Source organism: Phycodurus eques, chromosome 10, assembly GCF_024500275.1.
Source record: "Phycodurus eques isolate BA_2022a chromosome 10, UOR_Pequ_1.1, whole genome shotgun sequence".
NCBI classification, from domain to species: domain Eukaryota; kingdom Metazoa; phylum Chordata; class Actinopteri; order Syngnathiformes; family Syngnathidae; genus Phycodurus; species Phycodurus eques.
In genome coordinates this window covers 23,847,458-23,874,830 of record NC_084534.1, presented here as the reverse complement: position 1 = coordinate 23,874,830, position 27,373 = coordinate 23,847,458, and the positions used below count along the sequence as shown (strand labels likewise).

At 40.7% G+C, this 27,373-nt stretch overlaps 1 protein-coding gene across 2 annotated transcripts in view; it reads left to right on the top strand.

Annotated features, from left to right (window-relative positions):
- The window catches only part of cacna2d2a (calcium channel, voltage-dependent, alpha 2/delta subunit 2a), a 162,130-nt gene that overhangs the window by 23,369 nt on the left and 111,388 nt on the right, over positions 1-27,373 (top strand). For both annotated transcript variants that reach the window (XM_061689129.1, XM_061689128.1), the window contains exon 3: positions 25,531-25,647. In XM_061689129.1, coding sequence (XP_061545113.1) covers positions 25,531-25,647 — 117 coding nt within the window. The remainder of the gene's footprint in view (positions 1-25,530; positions 25,648-27,373) is intronic.

The window sequence follows — 27,373 nt, the reverse complement described above, 5'->3', positions numbered from 1 at the left end:
GAAGCGTAAAATACGACAACGGAGACCCTGGACTGTTGAACAGCTGGTGCTGTACATCAAGCAAAAAGGGGAAAGAATTCCACCTACAAAGCTTCAACAATTAGTGTCTTCAGTGCCGAAACGTTTATTGAATGTTATTACAAGAAAAGGTGACGTAACACAGTGGTAAACTTGACCCAGTTCCATCTTTTTTGGAACGTGTTGCAGCCATAAAATTCTAAGTTAATGATTATTTGCGAAAAAACAATAAAGGTTTATCAGTTTGAACATTAAATATCTTGTCTTTGTAGTGTATTCAATTAAATATAGGTTGAACATGATTTGCAAATACTTGTGTTCTGTTTTTATTTGTTTAACACAACGTCCCAACTTCATTGGAATTGGGGTTGTAGTTAGGTTATTGCTTTAAATTTAGAGACTTCTAGAACCACTTGCGATTCATTATGATTCCTCCGTGTGTGCAGAATAATGCATAGCATTGACGCACATGCTGACATGCAAATTGCTTGTAGATTAAATCACGACTCTGCGACTGAGAGGACCGGTGTAGGGAATATAACTCCAAAGCAACAATATTACACCATTGCATCAGTCGTAATAACTGTCAGTGTGCGGCGATATGTGGCGTTTGTGTGCGTGGGAGGGTTTTTATTTTATCGCATGTTCACCCTCGTATTGTTTTCTCCACCGCTTTTCAATACAGACCCACGCAACGGCAACACAATGGCAGAAAGAAGCCTTATGTAACTCTCCGGCCTGGAGGCGGCGCAACTGGAGTAGGATATTATTTTTTTTTTTTTGTCATCTTAACTGCTAATCAAGCCCTAATTTTAATGCAAGCATCTGACCTCACCGATTTTTTTAGGCTTTACCGCCCATTAGAAATGACGCCACTTCAGAAACAGGCAAAATGGGTCATACTGTATTTGTCGCGTGAAGCACAAACACAGTGAAACAACACAATGCGCTCACTTGCTGACATTGGCAGTGCTGGACAAATTATTATTTAAAAGAAATCACGTACCGGAAGACATTATGCTTTTTTTATTTCAGAAGTTAAAAAGGTCTGGGTCATGCCTTTTATGAAAATATCCCAAGGATCAATAATTAGACACATTGCTGAACTTGGTCTTGTTGTGTCGGGGGAGTCCTGTCTCATGCAAACGAGACTGTGTTGTCCCTGCCACCTCTTCTGTAAGGCTAATCCAGAGTATGGTTTTTGTTACCATGACGACCAGGGGTGAAGCTTGGGGGTGGCCACTTGTTGAGCCCGTAGTCTTTTTTAAAAAAAAAAAAAAAAAAAAAAAAGAAAGAAACTGGTCGAATCACTTCCTTCTGGCTCGGGTAAATGGTGGAGCACTGTAGCAGGTGACCGGGACAAAGCACCCGTAGCAACTTCAAATGTCTATAATGTCTTTTGTTTTACAGATGATGTCTTCAAGAATCGCCAAAGATGACAATATCCCATGTTTAGGCTTCTATTGTGTTTTCATATATCATAAAAATGACATGCATGTATTTAACTTTTGTCTGAAGACACCAGCCATAAAAAACAAAACAAAAAACACAATTTTACTGAGTTTGGGTTTAAACTATCATGTCATCAACCCATAATTATGCTAATTTTTGCAGTATACACAGGAAGTCTGTGTAACCTGTTTTCCGGATTTGGTCAAGTGACGCTTTCAACATAATAGAGCGCGCACAGCAAGGTGACATGGTGGATAGCATGTCTGTTTCACAGTTTTTGAGGTTTGGGGTTCAAATCTCACTGGTTGCATGTCCTCCCCTTGCTTGTGTGCTTGCTTGTTTTCTCCAGGGTATTTGGGTGTCCTCCCACAGCCCCCCCGAAGCATGCTTCTGTGGGTATAGTTTGTCTAGATATGCTGACGACCAGTCCAGGGTGCACCTTACCCAAGCACCTCAGACCCGCTGCACACCGAGCAACACGGCCAACTGCGACTGAACAGTCGTGCAGTGTACGGTGTTGTGCAAGTAGTTTTCTGGAGTTGCTGACTGTCGGTCACTGGTTTTGCTACAATTCAAAACTTACATCGCAGGTGAACGTGGTCGGAATGTCGCAGATGTAACAGCCAATTAAAAATGCCGTGGGGTATCGCATGAGTTTTGATCCAGCCGGCTGCCTGTGGCTAAAAAGCGAAGTGTGGGGCATCTCTCTGTTTCCGTGTTTTCTGGAAATGACTCTCTTCAGGTTTCTGATTGGCTACCAGTGGCATTGCCATACTCAGTTTCTTTAAAAGGGACATATGGAAAGTTGACCTTTTCATTGTATACAAATAGTTTTGTGTCTCTGGAGTGGCTGCCGACCCATCCAGTCATCAAGTCTATGTTTTGTCTTTTGCCTATTTCTGAAAATGTGTCTGTGAGTGAGCCGTTCTGTACTTGTTGTTACATAACAGTGTGACTACTTTACATAATTAACCCCTCCCACACCAAATTTCTCATCCCAGGAGATGGTCAGCGAGGCTGGGCGAAGAGAGACGAGCTATTTTCAAAAGACTCAAAAACATCTCATGTTGGTTTGACAGCATGTATGCAGTATCCATAGCCTTTTCCTGCTAGACAAACAACACGACTGCCTTTAACTTTTCAACCCGGGACAGTAGCTTACCCGCTCTGTTCATCATCCAAAGTAAATGACACAGCGCTACTACCATCATCAAGACTGTACTCGCTAATCACATTTGACAGTGTGTGACCCACACTCGCCAGCTTGCAACATGCTGGAACAAACACTTTCTCACCGCTGCACCGGAGGCCCGCTTGTAAATGTTTCTGCTATGAATAATTCACATGCACTCAGCTGAACTGATCAAGGTGGGATTGTATTATATTGTGTACGTGTGCTTGTAATTCCTGGTCTGCTGAGTGGGAAAAAGAATAAAGTGGTTTGTACTGGATTGGATTTGACAGATGCTCTTTCCAGGAAATGATTGAAGTCTCTTTAAAGTAATGCAGACCCAACAATGAGACGTGGAGGACTAGGATTGTGTTGAGGATTGTGTATGTGTGTGCGTGCAGTTTTGTGCCCATTAGTAGACAATGCATGGATTGTGTGTGTGTGGGGGGGGGAATAAATAAAAAAATCCTCATGGATTCATATTGGCAGTGAATAAGGCAAAGATGTGCTTGCGTGATTCAATGCTTTAGAGTTTTGTAACTGTTTCCAGTAATACAAATCTATAATTACCACTACAGTGTATCTGATTGTACAGTATAATAGTGTAAGAAGTTAATAATTTTCTTGACGATTCCTTGAAATGATCAAACTTTGAAGTCATGTGCTATCCACTTTTGAAGGAAATCTAGAAATCTTTGCAATTTGGCATCACCAATCTAGGATACCTGCTTCCGAGTGGGGCTCATTTGGACAAATTCCCTCAAAGGAGTTCATCAAAGTACAAAGCATGCAGTTTTTATGGCACTTTCTGTACTCGTAAGATGGCACGTGATCTAACTGAGAAACTTGACGTGGATCTCGTCAGGGTGGCGTACTAGATTATTTAGTTACTTTCCCTTTTCATGGCGAACCCTTAAAATGATAATCAAATTTTGATGCCGTGCTCCGACAGCATTGTTTAAAAAAAAAAAAAAAGGTTTGCGAATTTAGCGTTGCACCACTGTCTTTGATAACTACTTCTGATTGGAGCTTTGTCAAAGTATGAACTCTGGAAGTTGTTCAAAATGGTCACTTGAAACCAAAATGGCTGTTCAATTTAGGGCACGGGTCCTTGAGATTTTTTCGTGCATCTTGCTATGGTATGGTAGACCACTTGATTTCGTCTTGCTACTGAGGGAGTTTTGAGGACATTTTCACCAAGATACGAGCAAAAATTGGTGAGTTTCAGAGCATGTTGGGACACCCCAAAATGTTTAATTTGTCAAGAAAATATTAAAAAAAAAAACTATTCCTTGAGGGCCTTCGTGCTCTCTGGCGAGGGGCCCTAAATATGCTAGAAACAAAACACTAATAACCACTGAAATGTAAAATGTTAAAAAAATAACACGACATTCTATAATTTGATCATGTGACAAACATGGCAGCGAACCAATTGGCAGCCAGCTAGCCTGCTAACACAAGAAGCTAACATAACAGTCTACATCTTCAGTGCTCCTTTGTGTTGCGCATCACAAATGGCTGGACTCAAATAGTCACAGAAGAAAAAGAAGTCCTTTGTTCACAACAAGCTAATACCAGCTGATAGTCCGAAGCATCATGACACTGAAACACTTGCTAAAGCTGGACAAAAGGTACCTGGACACCGCTAGGCTATGAGTCTCTCCAACATTCTTTTTACTTTTCGTTTACCACGTACATCTTTTGATGCTAGCTAAAATGAGGTCTAGTGAGGTTCGCTGACGGCCTGCAATATAAAATTTAGGCTCAACTCCAAATTTGACAAACTTTGTGATGTTAAGCATTGGAGGATGGCAGGAATTTAAAAGTTAATTCTTATTGTTTGATAATATAATATAAAATGTACAATATAAAACATGGCTGCGCTTCTAACACCTTTTGATTTTGTTTTTAATCATTTGAATGTTTCACGCGTGGAGGGGTGGGGGGGAATGCAATATCTTTTGGTAGCCTGCCATTAAAAGTTAGCTATCCAAGTGAAGAAATAATCAAATCTTATTCATCCAGCAAAAAATCGGCAGCATTTTTAATTGAGTTCATTTGAGAGAGGGTGGAGAGAAAAAAAACAAAACAAAAAAACAACGCTCCCCAATGCGTTTGACTCGCAACTCTCCTTAATGGAGGCCTTCTCGGCTATTTATTCTTGATCATTTCAATTATGCTAATGACAGAAAATATTTTTTTGAGCATGAGTGCGTAAACGTCTAACTGGTTCACACCATCTCCAAGCTCATTGTCTTTGAACGAGCTCTCACTGCTTCCCATTACACGGCGGTACAGGGAAAATTATCAAATTTATTAGAGGGGAACTAAGCAACGCAGGTATTGGAATAAAACTCTAACTCCCCCCGTCTCTCAGAAACACAAAAGCGTCACCAGTGGCATGGCTCGGTAAAGTGGAAAAGGTAGCTTGAGGAATTTTTGTGCTGCACCTTTGCAAATCTATCCACTGCGGTGATTGGGGGCTCTTAAGAGGATCATTCTTTGCCTTCAAGTCAGTCTGGTCTATAGTCCCTCTTGCCTTCACATGCTTGGTACGTGAATGAAAAAATGTTGCCACAGGAAGCAAGATGTTGTACTGTAGGTTATGTTGTGTATGTGATGTGCATATCCCACAGAGCCAAACTGCAATTATGTATGTACATTTGTCTGAGAAGAATTTAAACAGTCACATGAAGTCTGCACTGCAACAAATATTCCCAGGTGACCAATTATCAAAGAGTCTTTAAAAAAGTGAGTTTGGAGATTACCAGCCATTACTCGTGTTTCTTTAGCAATGCACAGACAGCTAGGGAACTTCTGTATGAAATTAAGTACCCTGTAATTGACCGTATACCGCAGTCAGCCTGCTTGTAATTACTGTAAAGCAAGATACACAAATATTGATTTTTAACACCTTAACCGATTAAAAAAAAAAATACAATAAAAATGGAAATGTATTTTTATTTTTTTTAATTTGAGAGATCCTACATGACAAGTAAAAAATCAGCAAGTGTGCCCTTACTGCTCTTATAGTGTTTGGGGTACTCCGGATGACCAACACCACACACACAACCATATTTACACTCACAATCAAGAGTATCCTCCCCAAAACCAGATGTCGTTGTACTAAAACTGACCTATGATAGGCAGCATGGTGCCACAGGGCATCATGACTGCCTAAAAATATAAAGAAGAAATAGTAGTGGCAGAAGAAGAAATCAGAGAATCCAGAACCTAACTACATTGTGGTTGCAAACTCTTCTCCTGTTTTCAGACATTTTCCATCGTTAACAGTGAACATGCTTGTTTAGCATTTACAATTGTTGGCCCAGACCGTTTTCAGAGCAGATTTAGGGGGACTGGGGGAAACACTTTTAACACACTTTACACCACAGGATAATTCCTCTGGATGATCTTTCTAAAACATCAGAGAATTGGGCCTTAGCGGACTTCGCGTCAGGTGTCAACGAAGCGAAAGTTACTAATCATCGTCTCTCCACGGAAGCGAATATACACAAACTTCTGTATTGTTATCTCAAAGGGAGGATGAAGAGTAATTAACAGGAGAACGACGGCAAAGCCATGCTAATTGCAAGGTTTTTGGGACATGTAGTTGCCAAACTGAGATTGTGTGATACTGTGCAGTTGTCCCATAGGTCTGGCTGGAACCGCGTTATAGCAGAGCGTAACCAACTTTGAACAGCAAAATAGCAGGCAAATTAATAAGTGCGTGGAGAGAAAATAATACACAGCAACAGGACCCCATCTGAAACAGGGATTAAAAGTATAATAATAAATGTTTGAGATAAGATAACCTTTTGTTAGTCCTACAATGGGGAAAATTTGCATCATTTCAGCAGCAGTAGTAGATAAAGGAAATACAAAATAGCATGCAAGAGAAGACATTTATACAAGAAATACATTGCACAAAATAGAAACCTAAACTACTGTTCATGCAGAAACTATCCAATCCAATCTATCAACAATGTTATCCATTTGTTTGCAAAATAGTGCTGTTTTGATTTTGACTTTTGAGATCTGATTAATCTCATTTAATGGACTTACTTTCTTTACTACAATTGAAAACAGAATTGGAGAAGGCTAACTAATCTAGAGACACATCTTTTTGATGATGGTATATTGAAATTTATAAAAAAAACATTTAAAAGGTCTTTTTTTTTTCTATCTTCTACTGATTTTATTTTTATAATGTATGTATCTGTTTTGGGGCGTGGGGAAAGTTGATTCAAAGATCAAACAAATTGGAGGTTGAGAAGGGGAATGGATCATGTTCCAATTGGATTTAATTTGCGTAAATTTCCTAATGATGTTGGGAATATTAAATGTTTTTTCAAACGATTTGTGAAAAAATAACTTTGTGTAATGAAGGACAGCCTAGTGATAACATAGTTGTACATCACAGCTCAGTGTTTGAATTTTAAATGTCCTGAAAAGAGGGAAAAAAACATCCTTTGAAAGTGGCAGAAAACAATTGAGCTTTACTTTGTGTTTGTAGAGCATTTTCTCGAGCATGACGCCGACACGGATTTTCGCACACACTCGCACTTTGTTCAAAATGCTGATTGACAGCTCTCCTGAATGTTGCCTTTGGTTTATGCCACACAATTTTGGAAGATTGAAGCCGCCTCTGCGCGTTGCCTTCGATTGTTTTCCTTGTTCTGAACCGTCTGATAAAAGCGAAGTTCTTTTTGAAAGCAGGGTGGTGAGCTATGTGGGCTCACATAATGAAAGGGTTTTGATGTAATGTCAGAGCTGTCAGGCGAACAAAAGAAAAGCAAAAGTGCTTGAGATGCTCCTTCTCATGGCTGTTATCTGAACAAGGACTTTTTAGCACCGTGTTTGTCCTCCCTGCCCAGAATAGTGAACTTTTCTTCAATTCATTGTTTCTTCTTCCTCGCAGAGTTTTAATCTTAGCCAATCATCCCCTTCCTTGGCCAGTGTTTCTCTACACTCTTGTGTGGTTGTCATCTATCACTACTTAATGAATGATAATAATCATGCACTGGCTGTGATCTTAGTGGCAAATGCACTAGCATAGATACACATAGTCATTGGCCACTGTACAATACAAGAGCTGAATAAAAGGTTCTGCTCTTGCCCTCTTTTAGTCCTTTTTATTATTGTATTTGTAGTTGGCAGCGAGGTAGAATTCCACTGCAGCATAGTAAGTAAGCGCTGTAATATCTAATAATAGTCTAATATTTCTAACAGGACAATTCAACCGATTGGAATGTTATTGGAGGCGGCACGGTGAACGACCTGAAAACCTAAAAGAACTAGACACAGCCACATATTGACACGCAACAAAGGCCTTCATAACACGGGTTTAGAGTACAATTAATTCCCGTCGTGTTTGCGTAGTGACTGAAAAATTCTTCAACTGACGTCTACATTTTTTACACATCTGATTGACGTACGACCGCTTGGGCCTATCAGTCCTTTTTTCCCCTTGCACACTACCCTACGTACAACACCTGACAAGACTTGAAAGGCTTTTCCTTGATATTTCACAGAGTAAAGTTTGTACAATCCCATGTTATCATTTAGTCGCCATGTGGTGTCACAAAGTGATGTTATAAAGGACTAGCCACAGCTATCTTTGTCTTGAATTGGGAGAATAGCTAGCATGTTGGTCCTCGTCCAAATTACAGCCCAAAACTTGTTAGTGTCTCAGTCGTTGTTTCTAGAATGAACACCATCACCAAGGACGTAATGTCGAGCAATGACTTGCTGGGCAACTTTTCTCCATTGAAATCAATGCAAATGAAGCTGATGAACTTTCACTATTCGGCCATTGCCGAGAAGGATCATTACTACAATGAGTTCCACATTTCCTCAATGAAGAATATTAAGCTACAGAGCCAGCTTATGTTGCTCAAATCTGAAAGCAAGAAGAACAGGGAGATAATTGTGGAGCAAGCAGAAGAAATCGCATACCTGAAGGAAAGTCTTCAAGTCCAGCAAGCAGAACTTGAGCAGAGTAGGATCAAAGTCAAGAAGCAGCAAGATCAGGTGTCCTCGCTGGAACGAAGTTTCCATGAGCAGACAGAAGAGCTCCGGCAGAGCGAGAAGAAAGTCCAAATGCAGGAATCTCAAATTTGTTCACTTGAACAGACTATCAATGACCAGAAAAATGAGTTTCAGCAAAGCAACCAGACGTTCCAGAGGCAAGAGGCTCAAATTGCAGCACTGCAACAAAGCCTCCAGGACCGAATGGATCAACTTGAGCAGAGCGAGCTGAAGGTGCAGGAGCTAGACGAGAAGTTTCAAAGTTACATGGAGTCCGCTGAGCATGAAAAATGCGACCAGAAGGTCAGAGAAGAGGCGCTGATGGAGAACCTCCGAGCGTGTCACTCCAGGCTGCGATCAATGGATGACCTTCACCAGAAGAAGAAGAAAGCCCCTTTCTGGTCAGGGTTTTGGAGTGAAAGAAAACAGTCTGAAAGGGCTGAACAGCAAGAAAAAGACTCGAGCCAAAAGAATGAAAATGAGAAAGCTGATAAGAAGGAATTCAATACGAAACTCAAGAGCCAGGCAGGGATGAAAACAGATGAAATGTTGGAGAAGAAGAATGAAGCTCCAAAACGTGCACGCAAAGTTGCCTTTAACTGTTGAGTCAGTCTACTCACATGCGAGTTTGCAGTAGCTCTAAGTGAATAATATTAACTTACTGCTATGTTGTATTCACAAGGTTCAAGATGTCACATTGTGATTACTTTTATTGTAGTCATTGGAAAATAAATGTGGGAGAATAGAACAAAAAGCATTTCTTTGATTATTCATATAGAACAAATCAACATATTTGAGTTTGTAACTCTTGGCCAGTCACAAACTTTAATCTTTACACAATTTGGGGATTATTATGTCAAAGCGACAGTTCTGTTGATTTGACATTTATTGATGTTGCAGGGTCAATTCTTGAAATAGTTTTTCTTGTTATTGTTCTTTGGCCAAATAAAACTAAATCTTGGGTGTTTTCACATTTTGCAGGTGTGTTAATTCTGCCGAAAATGTTCATACTTAAGCTCCCAAAATTGGCTTGGTAGCACGCTAGTTTCACTTATCAATGTAAAATATGCTAGGCATTATCTATCATGGGTAGACCCACAAAAAAGCCTCAAGAAGCCATGCCCGAAAAGACACAGGAAGTCACTTTTAGAGATTTTTGTCTTAACGTGTGAAAAATACATTTTTATAAGTGTGTATTTTTGGAATCCCAAACACAACCCCTAGTAACTCACTCAGTAGTGGTGCTTGGAAAGATGAACACCCACAAAGCCCCCCCCCCCCACCCCCTCCAACGCAATTTTCACCCATCAACACGAAATTGGGTAGACATGTTTGTCAAAACAGGACGCGCAATAAGGTCTCAAGGATCCATGCCTGAAGTTGAACAGGAGTTCGGCCATCTTGGGGTGAAGCAGCCGTTATGGGTGAGTTCCAGGAGTGGCACTTTGACAAACTCTTACGAGGAAATTTGATCATCAATTTGCGATTGGCCACGAAAAAAGAGGTGTGGGGGGTGGGACATTAATTGCTGCTTCCGGCTTTAATTTTGTGTGTACAGTAGACCCCCGCATATTCGTGGCTCAGCATCCGTGAATTCGCGTAAGCGCAGATTTTTTTATTTTTTTTTATTTTCAATTTTTTAAATATTTTTTAAATTTTATTTTGGGGGTGGAACCCACCCCTGTTTTTTGCTGAAAGTGCTTCCTGGCAGTATTTTCCTGCTTATTCAGGGTTTTGTTTTTTTCAGAAAAAAAAAAATTCATTATAATGGGTGTCAATTATTTGCTGACTTTTGCTATTCCCCAATCCCCCGTGAAGGTGGTCCACAGTATCTTAACCAAAGTTGAAGGTATCTTTCAGTGATCTTCTGCAGTTGTTATTCAGACACGAGATCAGTAACAAAACGAACAAAGTGGTTTTATATAACATACTCTGTGGCATCATCGGAGGTGTAGTGGTTCACATGGCTGACTCTTGTTCTTCTAGCGTTGGGATCAATTCCCGGTCTTTGCACACCTCACAATCGCCCCTGCGATTGACTGGCGACTAGTCTGGCTTTCGGCTTTTAGTCCGGCTCCAGCCCCTGCTGTGATATCCGGTACTGGATAAGAGGTGTAGAAAATGGCTTGTACTCAGTGTTCCTTTATGAATGCTGGTGTGGTCCCTGCTTAGTCTTTCAAAAAGAGCCTGACTTGCTGCTTTGAGGACCCCCTCTTTCTGTAGTGCAGAATAGGAAGGCATTAATCTGGCCCAGCTGGACACACTGAAATTAATGATCATTTACACTGACGACATAATCAGACTTCACGCTGTCTTCCGATACTAAATTGCTTCTTTTGTTCCGCAAGATTCTCGTGTTTTTCTTTTGCGTGTCTCTCTGTAATTGTCTGTCTCTCCCTTCGCTCGCCTTGACTGTTCCCCAGGTTGTTCTGTTATTGGTCATTAAGTGTTGCCATGGAAACTGACACTTTGGCAGAAATCGGCGTGCTGTACAAAAGAAGCTCCGGCCATGTTTGACGTAGAGAGACTGTCTGACCTCCGGTGTAAAATTGTCGGGTTTTGTGTGTCACAACGATTTTGGGAAGGTCTTTGCAGCACCCCCGTGAGGTTTTGGGGTCACGCATGATAGAGGTCAGTCCCCTCATCTATGAAGGAGCATGCACGGCCTGGTGAAGACGTCCCCTGTGTTGCTTATCTGCAGCCAGGGTTTGTATAGCTGGAATGCTATCACTGCTAAGAGTGATGACTCTGTTGGTAGGTAACATGCAGTGTGTGCGCATGCATGTAAGGGATGTGTTTTTATTTGTGTGTGTGTGTGTGTGTGGTGGGGCGGCGGGGGGGTGCAAGGTTTTTGTGTGTGTACGTGTTAAAAGGCATGGCAAACAAAGATAAAGCAAGAAAGTGATCCCCACATATTTGCGTTTTGATATTTACTGATTTGCAGATTTGTTTATCTATTGAAAACTCCTTGTTTTATGCTCAGGCCAAAGCCATGTCTAATATAAAAATATTGCTTTGGCACAATCTTGTGGCATCTTGGAAGTATGTTGAAGTGAAGCGAGAAGCTTCATTTAGTCAGTCCATAGCCTAATCTATCTCTACGTACCTTTTTGGTTGGACGTTATTTGCAGATATTCACCATTTGTGTTCCCGTTTCCATGCAAATAGCGGGGAACACTATACATGTTAGAAAAATATGCTATGCTCTTATAAAATGTATTCTGTTAAATGTTTGTTTTTTATGTTCTGTTAATTTTGTTTTCGTTCGATGGTCAGAAAGTAGAACTTGTTCCTCTCTCTATTTTGCTGCGAGACAAAGCAAAATGTCTGTGGCTGTGCCAGTTGCATAAGGCAGAAGATAACTGCCTGTTATAAATAAATGAAAAATAAATATCAATAAATAAAATGAATATAAATGTTCATATGTGTGTGTATATTTATGATCTCACTTTAAAGTGGAATAGACACTTCTTAGCAGCAGGTTTTGTATTTGAACTGTCAGGTTTTTATGACGTTGTATCTCTCTTTATTCTCAAAGTACTTGTTCTATCTCTTGCCTACTAAAGGATTAAAATTTTTCTCTTGACTGCATGGAGCAATCCTTCGACGCTCCCTAAACAGAGCTCTCGTGAGGTATAGTTTGAGATTGTGGAAAGTAGGGCTTGGCGATATGGTCTTAATCTTGTTGATTGTAATCGATTTCCCCGCCTCCCTCCCCTTCCCTCCACTCATACGCAGAAACGCAAATAGCAATCAGGTAATTGAAGTCAAGTTTTGCTTTGTTTTTTCCCTTTTGTGATTTTCCTTTTTCCCCTCCTGATACCAAACCAGCTTTAAAAGAAAAACCTTTTTTTTTCAAGGGCATATTTGCATCAACTTCAACACCTAAAAAAAATGATCGAAATAATTTAAAAAGATTTATTTACAGCAAATAAGACTAAGGGTTTCCTCTCTCAAAAACATCCCTTTGTTTCAAAACTTATATGTTAACACTGGAGGTGGAACAATTAATTGATTCTCAATTAAATCGTTGTTTTAATTTGTGTGGCAAAGATGGCAGTGTCTTCTTAAAGAGGTATTCCCAAAAAAGCCAAAAGAAAAAGTTAAACATTTAGCATAGCGTAGATTGTCGTTGAACTGAGATCCCGCAAGGTATCATGGTGTCATCCAAGTTGGCCGATAGCGTCTTTTTGTCTTTCGAAGGCTGTCTGTGTGTAATTAGGCTGTGCTCTTTGTGTCATGGCTCAACACAGAGCTGCTCTCGATCAGGCTCAGCAGACACGAGGAGAAAGATTAGCAGGAAAACCCAAAGGGTCAGGTTTTGTCAGGTCTGAGAGAGAGCGGAGTCCAAGTCCATCTGTGCATCACAAGACTATATAGTTGACGGAGGTTTGAAATGTAACAGACAGCGCCTTTAAATTGCCTCTGGATCCCTCCCTGCTTTGCTCTTTTTTTCTACGGAATGAGCCTGAGATAAGACGGCCAGGACAAAATGGCTGCCTGAGCGACAGTCACGCAGGTTAGATACAGACTCTCCAGACGGAAATATAAAAATAATAATAATAATAATAATGTATCGCCTCTGTCAGATGAAAGTATCTGGTTCTCCACTTCATGATGATTTTGACCTTCAACACCCTTTCATGTTAAGACTTTGCCTGAATGTTAAAAGGATGTAGCCAAACAACCAATGAAACATTTTTTTAACACCGTGTTTTAAACAAGTTGTCCCTCAAATCACATACTTCCACTTTTGACCACACCTACTTCTTTCACTTTGTATTGGAGACGAGCGACAACACAAAAGCCAATGACCTTAGTTTTTTTTTTTTTTTTTAAATGAACCATGAATTATGAACATAATGTTTTAATTGTGGTGCCGCCCAAATTCCTTCTCAGGCACCATGTTTGCAGAGGAAAAGCTAACATGCTAAAATTTGGTTCAAGCCATCATGTCATCAACCTGTTGTTATGCTAGTTATCACAGCATAAACAGTGAGTCCGTTATCTGTTTGGTCAGGTGACGTTCGCGACGCAAGTGCGAGAGACGTGACGTTAATATCGGTCGGCAGCAGAGGGCGATGTTGTCAAACATGGCAGCCCCGTGAGAGATGGAAATTGGTGAATTAATCTGTTCAATTCTTATTCCACTAATGCAATATCAGTCAGAATGCCATGTATAGACTTTTTACATTTTTATTATTTTATGGGGTAATGCTGTAAGATGAGTTCAAACTATTAATATAGGTAACAACAAACATTTGTAGGTGGTATTTACTTGTGGATTTTCACTATTCGCATCGGGGCTTGGCCCCTTCGCGGTATGGGCTTCTTTTCTCTGTGTGAATTGTTTATTTTTAAATCAAAATAAACACGAGACTACAAATGCAACATGCTAAATTAGACTGATGGACAGGTGCCAGGCTTCATCAGCGGCATGGAAGTGGTGCCTAATTAGGAGAGGAGGAGACGCTACAGCGAGACAACCCCCTCAAGGCTCTGTCTCCTCAGCAGGAGGACCTCCGCACAGCCCACTCAAAAGAACACACACACACACACACACACACACACACACATAACCGTGCAAACACACTGTCACGCATGTAGCAAAATATAATGTGCGCCGTTTCGCACGTTTGAAGTCCTTTAGTGCATGGAAGCGTGAAATCCTGCACTCAACTTCCAACGCATCGCTTGATTTATTCTTTTTTCTTGTCCTTTTAATGTCGCTACTTTGAGAGAGTACAATGGGAAGGCAGGAAATGATGCTTGTGTATTTAATATACCTTAGTGTGAGGAACTGAACGTGGATGTCGAGGAAGTAAGAGAAATGGCGGCGAGAAGAATTATAGGGAGGGTTATTTTTTTGCGACTGTTTATGTGAGAAATCCTCACGGATGGGGAAAAGCAATTCTCTACCATCAGCAAGTTAATAAAAAGCCTCCACTTTATCTCTGTCGAAAAGACAAATACCATGACGGAGGATGGAAGGCAGGAGAGGAGCATGGCGGGAGGTTGGCCCACATTTCCTCTCATCCTTCTCCCCTCCTACAAGTCACTTATGCTATGAATTGTTCTCTGGTGGGGCCACACATTGCTATTGAATCACTTTTGTGGACCGGGCAATTTTTATTTTGTTTTCCGTGTAGAGTGAACCCACGTTCATCTCTGATTTGTTGCAGACCCAGACAGAATCGGTGAAACTCTGCAATATAGAGCAGACATATTAAAAAAAAAAAAGTTTATCTCTCCAGCTTGCTGTAAGGAGATTTAAATGTATTATAAAACACATTTTAAACAAATCGTAAATGTATTTAAACACAAAAAGCAGAAAATATACAGAAAATGTATTAGCTATATGTGCCTTTAAGAAGCCGAGCCTGGTTGGGTGGCCTCTGAAGTGACGAGTCTGCGTGTGAGTGTCTGGGTGTGAGCTGTGGCCGACGGCAGCTCCTGCGGGTGTATGCTCGTTGTGTTCATGCGCTTCTCCCGGTGTTCAATAAACAGCTGAAAAAGGACATTGGCGACTGTGGCTCTCCTTTCACACATCCAAGGGCATTACAGTAAGATAAAATAACATGACCTTTAATAGTCTCACAATGTTGAAATGTTCAATGTTTCAACAGCAAGAATGGATAAAGGAAATATACTGTAATAAACAATTAAATAATTCCACATGATTAACCAATTCTTAAGTAATCGATTAATCTGGGTCCGGGTTACTAAATGAATTTTTCTTTTTAAAAATGTGTGTCTTGTCATTCTATTGTGTAGAGACTCTGCTGTGTCATTGTTCAGAAAAGATTAAAAATTAATTTCAGGGTATGTAGTTTTTTTGGACAAAAATATTAGACTGATACACCGATTTTATCGGCCTGATCTGATCGGTGATCGGCCCCAAAAATCCTGATCGTGTAAAGCCTAAAAAATACATGACAAACTGATTTTAGAACTAACACTTTTGTGTGATCTGTCAATTATTGTTGAACCTCTTCAAGTTAAGATAATTAATTTTTTCCTGCTAAAACAATGTTTGCAACATTTTAGGTGTGGCTAAATACATTTGTTCTCAGCATAATCCGAATGGGTTTGTAGAGGAGCTCTCTGAATATCATTTGGCCAATAGCATAGTTTCCTAAATCATGTTGGAATGTTTTCGGAAAACAAAATTTTTAGCAAGGACACTGGTATTTTGTTGTTGCTATTATAAATGGCAATTACAGTATGTTATGATTGAGGCTTACGATATTGCCTTTCTTGCTCACACTACCATTAACGTCAACTGTTAGTATGTTTCGTCACATAGTATATCATCTAAAGGTGGTTTCTTTTGGGCAAGAAAGCAGTTGGGGAAATGTTGAACATTTTGACCAAGTGCCATCACCAACTACTGGCTCAGCATGCATGTTTGATTGTTTCCAGCAGTTGTAACGGGTCAATGTGAATGTTTAGGAGTAAAGAACAGTCCTATTTTTACTAGGTTGTTGTGACATAACCCTAAACGAGAGAAAACAGAGGTCAATGCTCATACATTTAGCGATAGTAACTTTGGGGGGGGACAGGAGGTGAATTGAAGTCAGGGCTGCAAACCACGTTATGAACTGCCGGTCTACAGCAGTGTTTATTTATTGTCTTCTTTACTCCAGGGGGCGCTGCAGAGCCCTTCTCACCCAAAACCAAAAAGCCTACAATTATTCCATTATGGTTCAGGCTGCTTGCAGCTGAACACACTTGTATGTCGTTGAGATTAGGTGAGGTTTATTGGCTTTTTGGGGTTTGATCGTGTGTGTGTGTGTGTGTGTGTGTCTTTGTCTTTGTTCCCACCTGTTTGGCTCATCGGTTGACATTCCCTCTGATAATGTCACCGCCCCCTCTCCCCCCGCTCAATGTCACCCTCCTCTTATCTCAAACTCTCCGAATGGGGTGTATGTAAACATGTTGGCCACCCTTTGTTTCCTGTGACGTTTGCCTGGATGCGGCAAGCTCGCAGATAATACCGTGTTTCCCCCTGGGCGCATGTTACAATCACGCCTTGTTCTTTTCACTCCTCTTTATTTACGCATGCCTTTTTTTTTTTTTTTTTTTTTTTAAAGGACCCAAGCACCACCTTGGATTCTAAAGGCCCTCTTGGATTTATTTATTATTTTTCTAACAAATGGGTCGCCTTTAAAGTCCTCAACATGCCTGGAAACCACAACTTTTGCTAGCATGTGTATCCTGGTGTATTTTAGTGGTCCGGAATATAACTCGCTCCGTAAATTGAGAGAAGTGCTTGCTTTTTTTTACCCATTAACATGAAATTGGGTGGACATGTCTCTTATAACAGGACACATGAAACTCTCTCAGGGACCCATGTCTGATATTGAATAGTAAGTTGGCCATTTTGGTATTAAAGCAGCAATTTCTTACCCAGCATGGCCCCTCGTAAAGGCAGAATAAAAATCTGCCCCCAACACCAGTTTCACCTACCAACATGAAATTTGATGGACATGTCAATCATGACAGGATGCTTAAAACAGTCACACGCACTCATGCCTAAAATTGAACAGGAAGTCAACCATGTTGGTTTGAAGGAGCCATTTTGGAAGAATTCCAGAGCTCATACTTTCACAAATGCTCTCTTGGAAGTATACTAAAATTTGCCCCATTTAGAAACGGGTAACACAGTTCTGAGGACCGGGGTTCAATCCCCGGCCCCGCCTGTGTGGAGTTTGCATGTTCTCCCCGTGCCTGTGTGGCACGGGGAGAACTTCTCCAGGCACTCCGGTTTCCTCCCACATCCCAATAACATGCATGGTAGATTGATTGAAGACTCTAAATTGCTCGTAGGTGTGAATGTGACTGCGAATGGTTGTTTGTTTGTATGTGCCCTGCGATTGGCTGGCGACCAGTTAAGGGTGTACCCCGCCTCTTCATCTCTGCTTGCAGCTTTAATGTAGTCTATTTCTCAAAACAAGATTAACATACTAAAATACAGTATGCACGCACCTCACTCTCTTGGCATATCCTCACCTGTTAACCCCTACAAGATATTATACTTGCAAAGTAGAGTTACTTTAAGGTCAGATTGTGTTGCTGTGTCTTTCTGCAGCTTGCATACTTATGTATGTTATCAAACAATATGTCAGATTTTGGAACTTGTTAAGGTTGTTTAGTAATATGGTGGGAGACACGGTGATGCAGTCAGGGGCGGAGGTATGTGGTGGCCAAGTAGTGCTGTGGCCAGTATACTGTTTTTGAAGGTGGAAAATTTGCCATCTGCACCCCACAAACTGCTGCTTCTTGTGAAGTGAGTTAAGTTCACTGCCTCCGTAAGTTGGGTCACTCATATCTCATGGCACCGCTGTATCTTAAAAAATGAATAATTGGTTTCACAATCAGAAAGGTCAATTTAGTCAAATGTAATACCTATAACAAACAAAATAAAAACAGTGAAACTGATCAAACCAAATCTGTTCATCTTATTGTTGCATTTTCCCGGTCAAGCTGTTAGTGTTGATGTGTTAGTCCCGCCGTGTCGAGGAGGGAGGACTGCTTATCGCTCCTTGAAGTCAGCCACAATAGGCCAGCGTCCGGCTGCTTGACAGAGACAGATGCCGCATCATTAAGGAATATTAGTGGGCTCGACTGAGCGGACCGGGCATCCTCCAGCCCCCGAGAGTGGCAGCAGCCAATCCACGGGGAGCTTGATAAGACACAACACACCAGAAGCTTCGCGCAGTGCAATAAAAGCCCGATGCCTGCAGTAGGCCAGACAAATTTAGCGGAGACATTGACGGCTACAGTTGATGTCATGTTTTGGGGAAGAGTTGTATGCCTTAATGAGAAAGCAGAGGGGGAAAAACAGGCTGATGATGAGTGTCAGCGGTGGGAAAACATGTTCACAAGCTGTCAGAGAGGCTTAATTCTACAAGGAATGCAACTGTGTTAGCATGTGTAGCTAACTAAAAGCAGCAGACGACAGTGTATGCTCGCTGCAAAGTAATACTAATTACCTATGCGTATAATCTAAATATTTCTGTTGTCAGTGGTATAGACTCGTATGACTATCCAGTCATCATTTTTTTTTTTTAATTTAGAACTTGTCCTCATTAGGGTCATGGCTGAGCTGGAGCCTATCCCGGCTGACTTTGGGCGAGACTTAATACTTAATTGTATTTATAGTTTCACATGTACCTGTGGCTCAAAAGAGAAGCGTGGAGAGTCTCTGTCACCGAAACGCATGAGTACCAGTATAGTCGATGGCTGGCGTGATCTTTGCAAACACACTGTAAATATCCACACTCCTGTATTTCTTACCCCTTTCCTCTCTTTGTATGACTATAATATAGCTCCAGCGGCCAGGGCAATTTGCTTCTTCCTTGACAATTGTGCCATGTTGTTTGTGGTTGAATTAAAAAAAAATAAAAAGTGTATATGGCGCCTCTAAACGTTTCTCAATTAGATCACCAAAGGTTGCAGTTTTTCAATTGCAGCGAGTTAGTATGTGTGCGAAGGTTAATTGCCAGATGTGCAACTGTGGGTTGTCGACTGTAATTTTTTTCACAATTGTCTCGTTAAGTGGTGTTGGGCTACGTCGCTCTGGTTATGGTGGGCCCGGTTTTGGAACGTGGGAGCCACTCAAGCATGGGGAGACCGTGCAAACTTAAATCTCTCGACTGTGAGGCAAACATGCAGCTACTAGGCTACCATGCTGCCCATCGATGCTATTATGCGTCTTTAACGTTTGTGACACGTGGCTCACATGTGACTCGAGTTGTGAATACATAGACGGACATGCTAACGTGGACTTGTATGTAGCGGGATGTTTTATTTTAAGTGCTTTTCTGACATGCCATCGCCCTCTGTCTTCCCATCTGTGTGTTTACAGGACTACGCTTGAGTGTTTGGCACACTGGAAGCCGTCATCATGGCTTAATGACGAGCATGACAGAATGTGTGTGATGTGAACAAGCTGTACCCAGAACACGTCAATGTGCGAGTTTCATTCCCTTGCGTCCTCCGTGCCAACGAAAGCATATTGGTGGCAATTGGCAGTCGCCGGTGTCATATCCTGTGTAAAGTGTCAGCAGCAGAAGGTTTGATTGGCCGTCAGCAGCGGTCTGCCGAGCCACGTCTCGCCGTTCCCTCGGAGAATGACGGGCCGCCACAGAATGCTGCCCAGGCTTCACAGCCTCATGCCAACTGCATGACTGATTAGCACTAAATAGATGTTTTAATCCAAGAACAAATGAGCCCCTTTACAATTTTATTGGACAACACCAGACAGTCATGTTATGGTGTTTATTTGCCTTTTTTTTAAATGACTGAATCGTTTTTTTTCAAGGGGAAACGTTTTTTTTTTTTAATCATTTAAAACCGATACTTTTGTCAAACCACTGTAAGAATCAAGAAATATAGCGCACCGTATAGTGCAGCTTTTTTATCCGTGACAACTGGGGGTGGAGCTAGGGCGTTACAACGAGGCGACTGGCCGCTACTTGCCGAAGCAGTAGTCCCAATTGCTTGGGGGTTGCGACAAGGAGACTCGCCGCAACCTGTGGAGGTGGAAGTGCCCACAAAGATAGCAAAAACATCATTGTACTGTATCTTCACTGGTGAAGGCAGCACTTCCTCACCAAGGCACCAAATTACAAAAATAATTGACATGCGATGTAAAGATCAGAAATGCCTGTTCTGTTAAACTAACCTTTGCTGAGAGTTGTCGATGAGGCTATTATCATCACAATTTAGTCGGATTTCATACAAAAAAAAATTAAGAAATTAGTTCATATTGACACATATGGAGAATTTAGTCTTGAATGAACGTAACATGAATGTTTTTGGTGTTTGTGAGGAAGCCGGAGTATTTGAAGAAAACCCACACAAACATGAGAACGTCATGCAAAGATTCCCACAGGAAGGCTGGACTAGGATTCAAAACCAGAACCTCTAAACTGTGAGCTAGACATGCTAACCACAAGTCTGTCGTGCCGCCAGGTGAAGAAGTTTTTAAAATCATTAATTTGACTTAATAATCATTTACTGCTTAAAAAAAAAGCTCAATTCAAAAATGCTACGCAGTGCTGAACTTGCTAATGTCCAGACATTCACAGTCGAATGCATTAACAATGTCCTACTATAACAAACACGGCCACGCTCATGCTTTATAAATAGAGCTGCCCTATATAAAGTTAACTTTCATTTGAATATGAATTATATATGGTGCATGGTGAGGCTACATTTACTCCGTAGCGGTGTTATTGCCGTTGTCAGCCAGAGGCTGCCAATAACTACAGTATATAGTGTTCTTACAGTGCTTCTTAATTGACTGTTAATTACTATCAATAATGCAGGCGATGCGCACACTCATCTAAATAAAATATAAACAGTAGAATTATCAGATAATTCAATTTACTGCTGAGGTGACTTGACTGGCGAGATTTTAGGCATCCATTATTAAAACACCATGAACTGACAAATACAATAACACAGTCTTTCCTTGGGCAATGTACAAAATGCCGGCGAAAGTGATTGCTTTTTCGTTTAGGTGGCAGTAAGTGATACAAAAATAAACATGGGCTACAGCAGTTGTGGAAAACAGTGCAGGCGGATCCATTACGCTAGTGTCATACTCGATCAAACAGAGGAAACCCGTATAGAATACTGACCTGTCATCTGTGATATTCATGAGAAATGTAATCTTGGTGCCAAGATATTTTCTGGACTTACACCCATGGCATATAAAATGTGCGTGCATAGGTTTTAGCATTCCACACTAGTTTGCCTGATAGAACTTGTTCAATATTGATGATCCCAAATTATGTATGGCAGCCACGGACTCCATGATTGTGACTAGAATCGGAATAATAGCCATTTTTTTTCCTTTTCTTTTTTCCCCATGTTTTCTGGCAGTATGGATGCCATGTGGCAAAACGCTACCTCACACCTGTCAGTCTTAGTATGATGCCAGTCATCTACTGTAGTTTAGGGTAGAAGACTATTGGTGGAGATAATCCTTATGTGTCTTGTGTGCTTTGTTGGTCATTTCGAGTACACCACACACTATAATAAGCACACTCCTGCCTATTTTTTTGCCTTGTAATGTGGGGTCTCTTATATTAAAAATTAGACTACACCGATTTTATCGGCTGATCGGTATCGGCGTGTGCACAGTATATTTGAATCCAAAGGCTAGTTTATTTTTAGCCTTGTCGCATGTCTTTTGAAGTACTACTGTGAATATCTGACGGCTAATGAAGTTATTTAAAAAAAAAAGAAAACGTCGGCGGTGTGGAACAGGCAGCAGCACGTCTGAGACAGACAACACTTAATTCCGGATCAGACGACAAGACAAATTTCCTCTTCCACGATTGCACTGTCAGACAACTGCGATAAAATCTTGTATTCCGATACCACCGCATCCCGTTTTTTACGATCATTAGGCTTTATCTTGTCAACTCAAAAGCTACTGGATACACTCGTTACCGTGGCGACGACAACAAGAGTGGAGCGCGCCGACTGTATTATAAGGACAAAATGCGGAAAAACGTGTTGGTGGTCACCGATGCTCAGGACAGGAGAGCTAGCGGTAGTACGAACGGTTGGACGTCAACATGTCGCCGCCATTCTGTCGAATCATGCTCTAAAGTTTCAGTGTAGGTGAAGTCATTTAATTAAAAATAAAGTAATTTAATTACAGTAAGTTGGCACCCATTATTTCTGTGACATTGTAATGTTGGTTTGACTTGTCTGATTAGAATACACGAGAGCAGTGATTTCCAACCAAGGAACATATTTTACAATTGAAAAATCTCACGGCACACCAACAAACAAAAATGTCACAAAAAGTGGATACATTAATTACTGTATTTACTTCCTGCCATTTAATAGAAGACCATTCATTTGTTCTGTCTGTCACTATACCTCACTGGCATAAATATAGGAACAAAGATACATTATTTATTGTAAATATAATTTGTTGAGCAATTAAGTACACAAGTATATACAATAAATGAGCAGGTCATTTAAATAGACATTTCTCCATCTTGTGATCGGTTATCGTTTTTTTTAAACTCACTGATTGGTGATCGGCTCCAAAAATCCCGATCGTGTAAAGCCTATTAAAAATCAATCAAGGTTAAAAAAATCGGTACGTGTGTTAACTGCCTGTAGTGGCATTATATCAGAGATTTTTGTTTACTCCATCTGATTATTTATTGCGAGGATTATTCAGTGTTGAAAATTGCATATGACATTTAGTACAATTATAGTAAAAGGAAAATCCTAATTTATAGCGACATGTTTAATTTCGTCCCTCACCTGGGAGCTTGCCGCAATGAATCTTCCCGAGTGGGGCGGAGCACATTAACAAAATGAATATTGATTTGAAAACAAATTTAGAGTCACACGTTTCACTTAATTCTTTACTGGAGCCCACCAAAGTTTGCTCTTGGCAGCTTTATTAAGATTCCACTGATAGCTTGTTCCACCTTGGGGAAAAAGCGCTTGAAATAATGATTGCCACTTTAGATTGTATGTACCTCCTGTGTATGTCACCTTAGCGAGAAGATACCTCTTTTGACCTACCGCTGGAAGGTAAACACAATCTGTGATCCCTCGGGGCCTGGGCAGAATAAAACCAAGGCCAGGCAAATCTCATCAGAGTGCTTGGCTGGCGCGGTCTTGAACCTCTGGGACCAGATGTGTCAGTTGACTGGGCCAATGGCTGCCTGCCCAGCTTTCAGCTTGATGGAGACAGAGCCAATGGATGCCTTTGTTTCCCCTCTTGCTGCACATCAGCGCTTCACTTTATGTACTACAGAATATTTCATAAGGCATGTACGTTTGCAACTCCGAGAAATGTGACTGCAAATAGTGCACAGGTTTACAGGCCCACTTAGTAAAGTACGTCTTTTTGGGCATGCTGATAAAAGAGAATGATCTTCAGACAAGGGCTGCTCCTATCAAATATTTTTTGAATCATCTTTTTCTCCCGATTATCCCATAGACTAATCGAGTAATTGGATAACAATTGGTTATGCATGATTAAACAACAAAATGGTATTATATTTTCCACATTGGATCACCATCCTCACAATCTCCATTGTATTATCTGTGACCTCGAGTTGTTGTGGCTTTAAAAGGCAGGGTCTGCTCTGGTGAGTGACGTGGGCGTCAGTGAATGAAAATAGAGTTGGTTGTTGTCAGCTCAGGTTAGCGGCTGGCTATGAACTGCCTCACCGTTAGCCAGTCTGCTTATCAGTTGAATGTTATTATTTTCTTACTGTTTTTGCAGTAAAGTGATTGAAAATACACAGGCAGCTGTGTCGATCCTTGACGAATTGTGGGGGAAATACAATGCATATTAACGAGTGGTTATATTACATTTGATAACGATGTTTATGTTAGCTTGTGCTGGCGATCATAGACGTTCTGATTTGCAGTAAACACATTGCACTATATGTACTTTTTTTAAAGTGTGAAATGATCCCAAACTGGTCATTCTTTGGCTTTTATCCACTCTCTTGTACTTATTAACTTATTTCTACACAGAGTGGTGCGTGCATCGCAATTACATTGGTCCCTGTGGAAAAATGATCCCTGCAAAGCTTTCGAGGCAGAAATTTTGTTTTGACTTTTTTGTAATTGAACTATTTGAGTTATTCGATGAATCTTTGCAGTCGTGCTTGTGACCATATGTGGAAATATGTGTGTGTGTGTGTGTTTGTGTGTGTGGGGGGGGAGGGGATGCTAACAATAACCAAACCAAGTGTTTTAGACTGGATGTACAGTGACTGGTTCAAGTGACACAATTCTATTGTTTTGCTTTTTTTGCTCTCAGATGTCATAAATGGGATATTCGTCATGGCAGTATAAAGACAATTTTTTTTTTTCCTCATAAAATTACTTCTTGCAAAAATCTAGATTTATTTATTTAACTTTTTTTTTTATCATAAAACTACTACTTTATTACATATATATATATATTTCTCTAATATAAATTCAGACAATAAGATAACCTCTTTCCTAACATATTCTGACTTGTTCATGTATACATTAGGAGTTAAAATTACAATTGGGATTTGCGTCATGGCAGCGAAAATAGTGTGCATCCCTTCTATATCATGTTGTTTTTTGTGGGATTTTACAATATACTTACATCCTGTAAAGCCCTCGCATGTGGGAAAGGATTGCTCCAGTCGCCAACGCATTTTCAGCCATTTATTGAAAGCTTGGAGAAGGAGCTGCTGTCGGCCACAGCTCACGCCCAGACACTCACACGCAGACTTTCTGATATCACACACCACCCCAGTGGGCCCCCTACCTCTTAAAGGCGCAAGCATGTACACAGACAAACATATATTTTGTTTGCATTTTTTTGTCTGTGTGCAAATATGTTTACCATGTGTTTAAAAATTGTGTTTTAATGAGTGAGGGAGGGGTAAAACTATTATTCTTATTCTATATTGCAGATTTTCACCTTTCGCAGGTGGCTCTGAAGCGTATCCCTAGTTAAAAATATACGTTCACTGTAATACAATTAGGTTGTCGTACAGCCACAATTAAGGATTTTGGCGGGTAAGGAAGGCATCAGAGTTATTGTATATTTAATTGGTTTCAGACTGCAGCTGGGCCTGCTAAGTGCTGTGCCATTAAGGTCCCCGCTCTGTTTACTTACGCTACAGCGCTGAGGCTTACGGGAGCGATGGCAGACTCCTTGCCTGCTCGGCGGATCATGTTTACCATCTTGTGTGCTCGCTTCAGAGCAAGCACGCTGCTCCCCTGCGATTAAATTATTTATCCCCTTAAAACAAATGAAGGTGTGCTGTGTAATCTGAGTTGTGCTTCTCACTTTTTGTGTGTGCGTGTCTGTGCAGATTTACAATGAGAAGAGGAGCCAGTTTGAAATCAAGAGAAACAACCCCAAGGACCTTGTGGAGAGAGTGGCCCGGGACATTTCCAAGCTGCTAAACAGTAAGAGGAAATCCCTGGAGGTAAGCCGCTAAAAGCTCAAAACATGTTGTTAATAAATGCAGAAATATAAACACAATGCAGCAAAAGCTCACAACACAAATCCATCAAGTGACATCTGACATATTGTCACTATTATAAAACTTTTTAAAATAACATTTTAACATTTATCCAACAAAATGAAACTTAAAAAAGAAGGCCATGTGTTTGGTCAAATCCAAGTCAGAGGGAGTGCACTAAATATTGGTTGAAATCATAAGTAATGGCGTTAATAATGAGATATAACCAATGCTTATTGGGATTTCTTCCCCCGTTTTTTGACACTAATGGATAATTAAAGAAACCCTGGGTCAAATGACTCACATTCATTTTGACCCTGCTACGGTCACTTGAGAGTGAAAAGCGCTGACATTTTCGAGTTTGGGTTTTTTACAGGAGGAGGAAGAAAAAAAAAGGATGGAAGTGTGTATCTTCCAAAAGCATGTGGTGTTTGGGGGGATGAAGCACATTCATCCTGAGAAGCAGAGGTCTCTCAGGGGCGTGATTAATTCCACTGTTGGGATCCTTAAAGGGAGCAAGGCGTCTCAGTACATCTCCAATGGCCGTGATTGGATTTCGAATGACATTGGTTTTTGGCACTTTTTCCCCCCACCTGGTACACACACACACACATACACACACACACATACACACACACACACACCACCACAAAAACTTCCACATGTCCGCCAGACTCACTGAGGAGGTAGGGAGGAAATGAGTTGATATGTGGTAAAGGGAGAGAAAAAAAAAAAAAAAAAGACGGTCTGGAATGAGAGTGTCCTCCTGCGGCGTGGAAAAATCAAGAAATGATGTTCAGAAATTCATAGATTTGAAAATGAGCAGGGAAGTGACGGGAGGAGGGTGCCGGGGCAAAAGTGAGGCGGTAAAAAGTTTTTGGTAAAAAGAGCAAAGCGGAAAGGAAAAGAGATTGCAAAAAGGGAACGGAGGCAAAGAAAAATGGGGTTGTAATGGCTTTGCTGAATATAAATGTAAAACAGTAAGTTCACATGCTTCTTTTTGACACTTTGTAGTTGCTCCCTACATGGATAATATTTATCCAGCCACGTGTGCGAAAAACAAAATCTTCCACAAATGTGTGGAACGTTCATATTGAAACCTCTTCGGTAGGATTTATGTTGCAGGTCCCAGTACCCAATTCTGATGTAATGCATATGTCAGATTAAAAAAAACAAAAAACAGAACGATTTTCTTGTACATTTCAAGTGACACAGATCCCATATGGCTGTTCTTATGCTGACAGAACACATGAAACAACCCCAACGCCAAAGACACCTAAATTGCACGTAAATAAGTCCACGTGTATTAACAGTACATTGACAACACGGAAGTAAACAATATTACACAGATCATAAAAGTACAGTGGTGCCAAGCTGTTTCATGCCACTTCTCGATGACGTTTGCTGTCAAAATACACATAAAGCAAAGACAATTACAAGTTGTGTATTTAAAACAGCCACACAACTCGGCCTGAGCAGTTTCCATTATCTTAATGCTAACACACTATTCAAAGCGCCATAGATGAGCTAACGGATAGCATAAAACCCTTAAAGTAACTGATATTTGAGCACAAATGTTGAAACAGCACAAGCAGACAGACAATATAACAATACTCACAGGAATATTTTTGTTTGTCCTCTGCGAAAATTGACAGAAATTATTGCAGCTTAGTGAGTCACTATGTTTAGA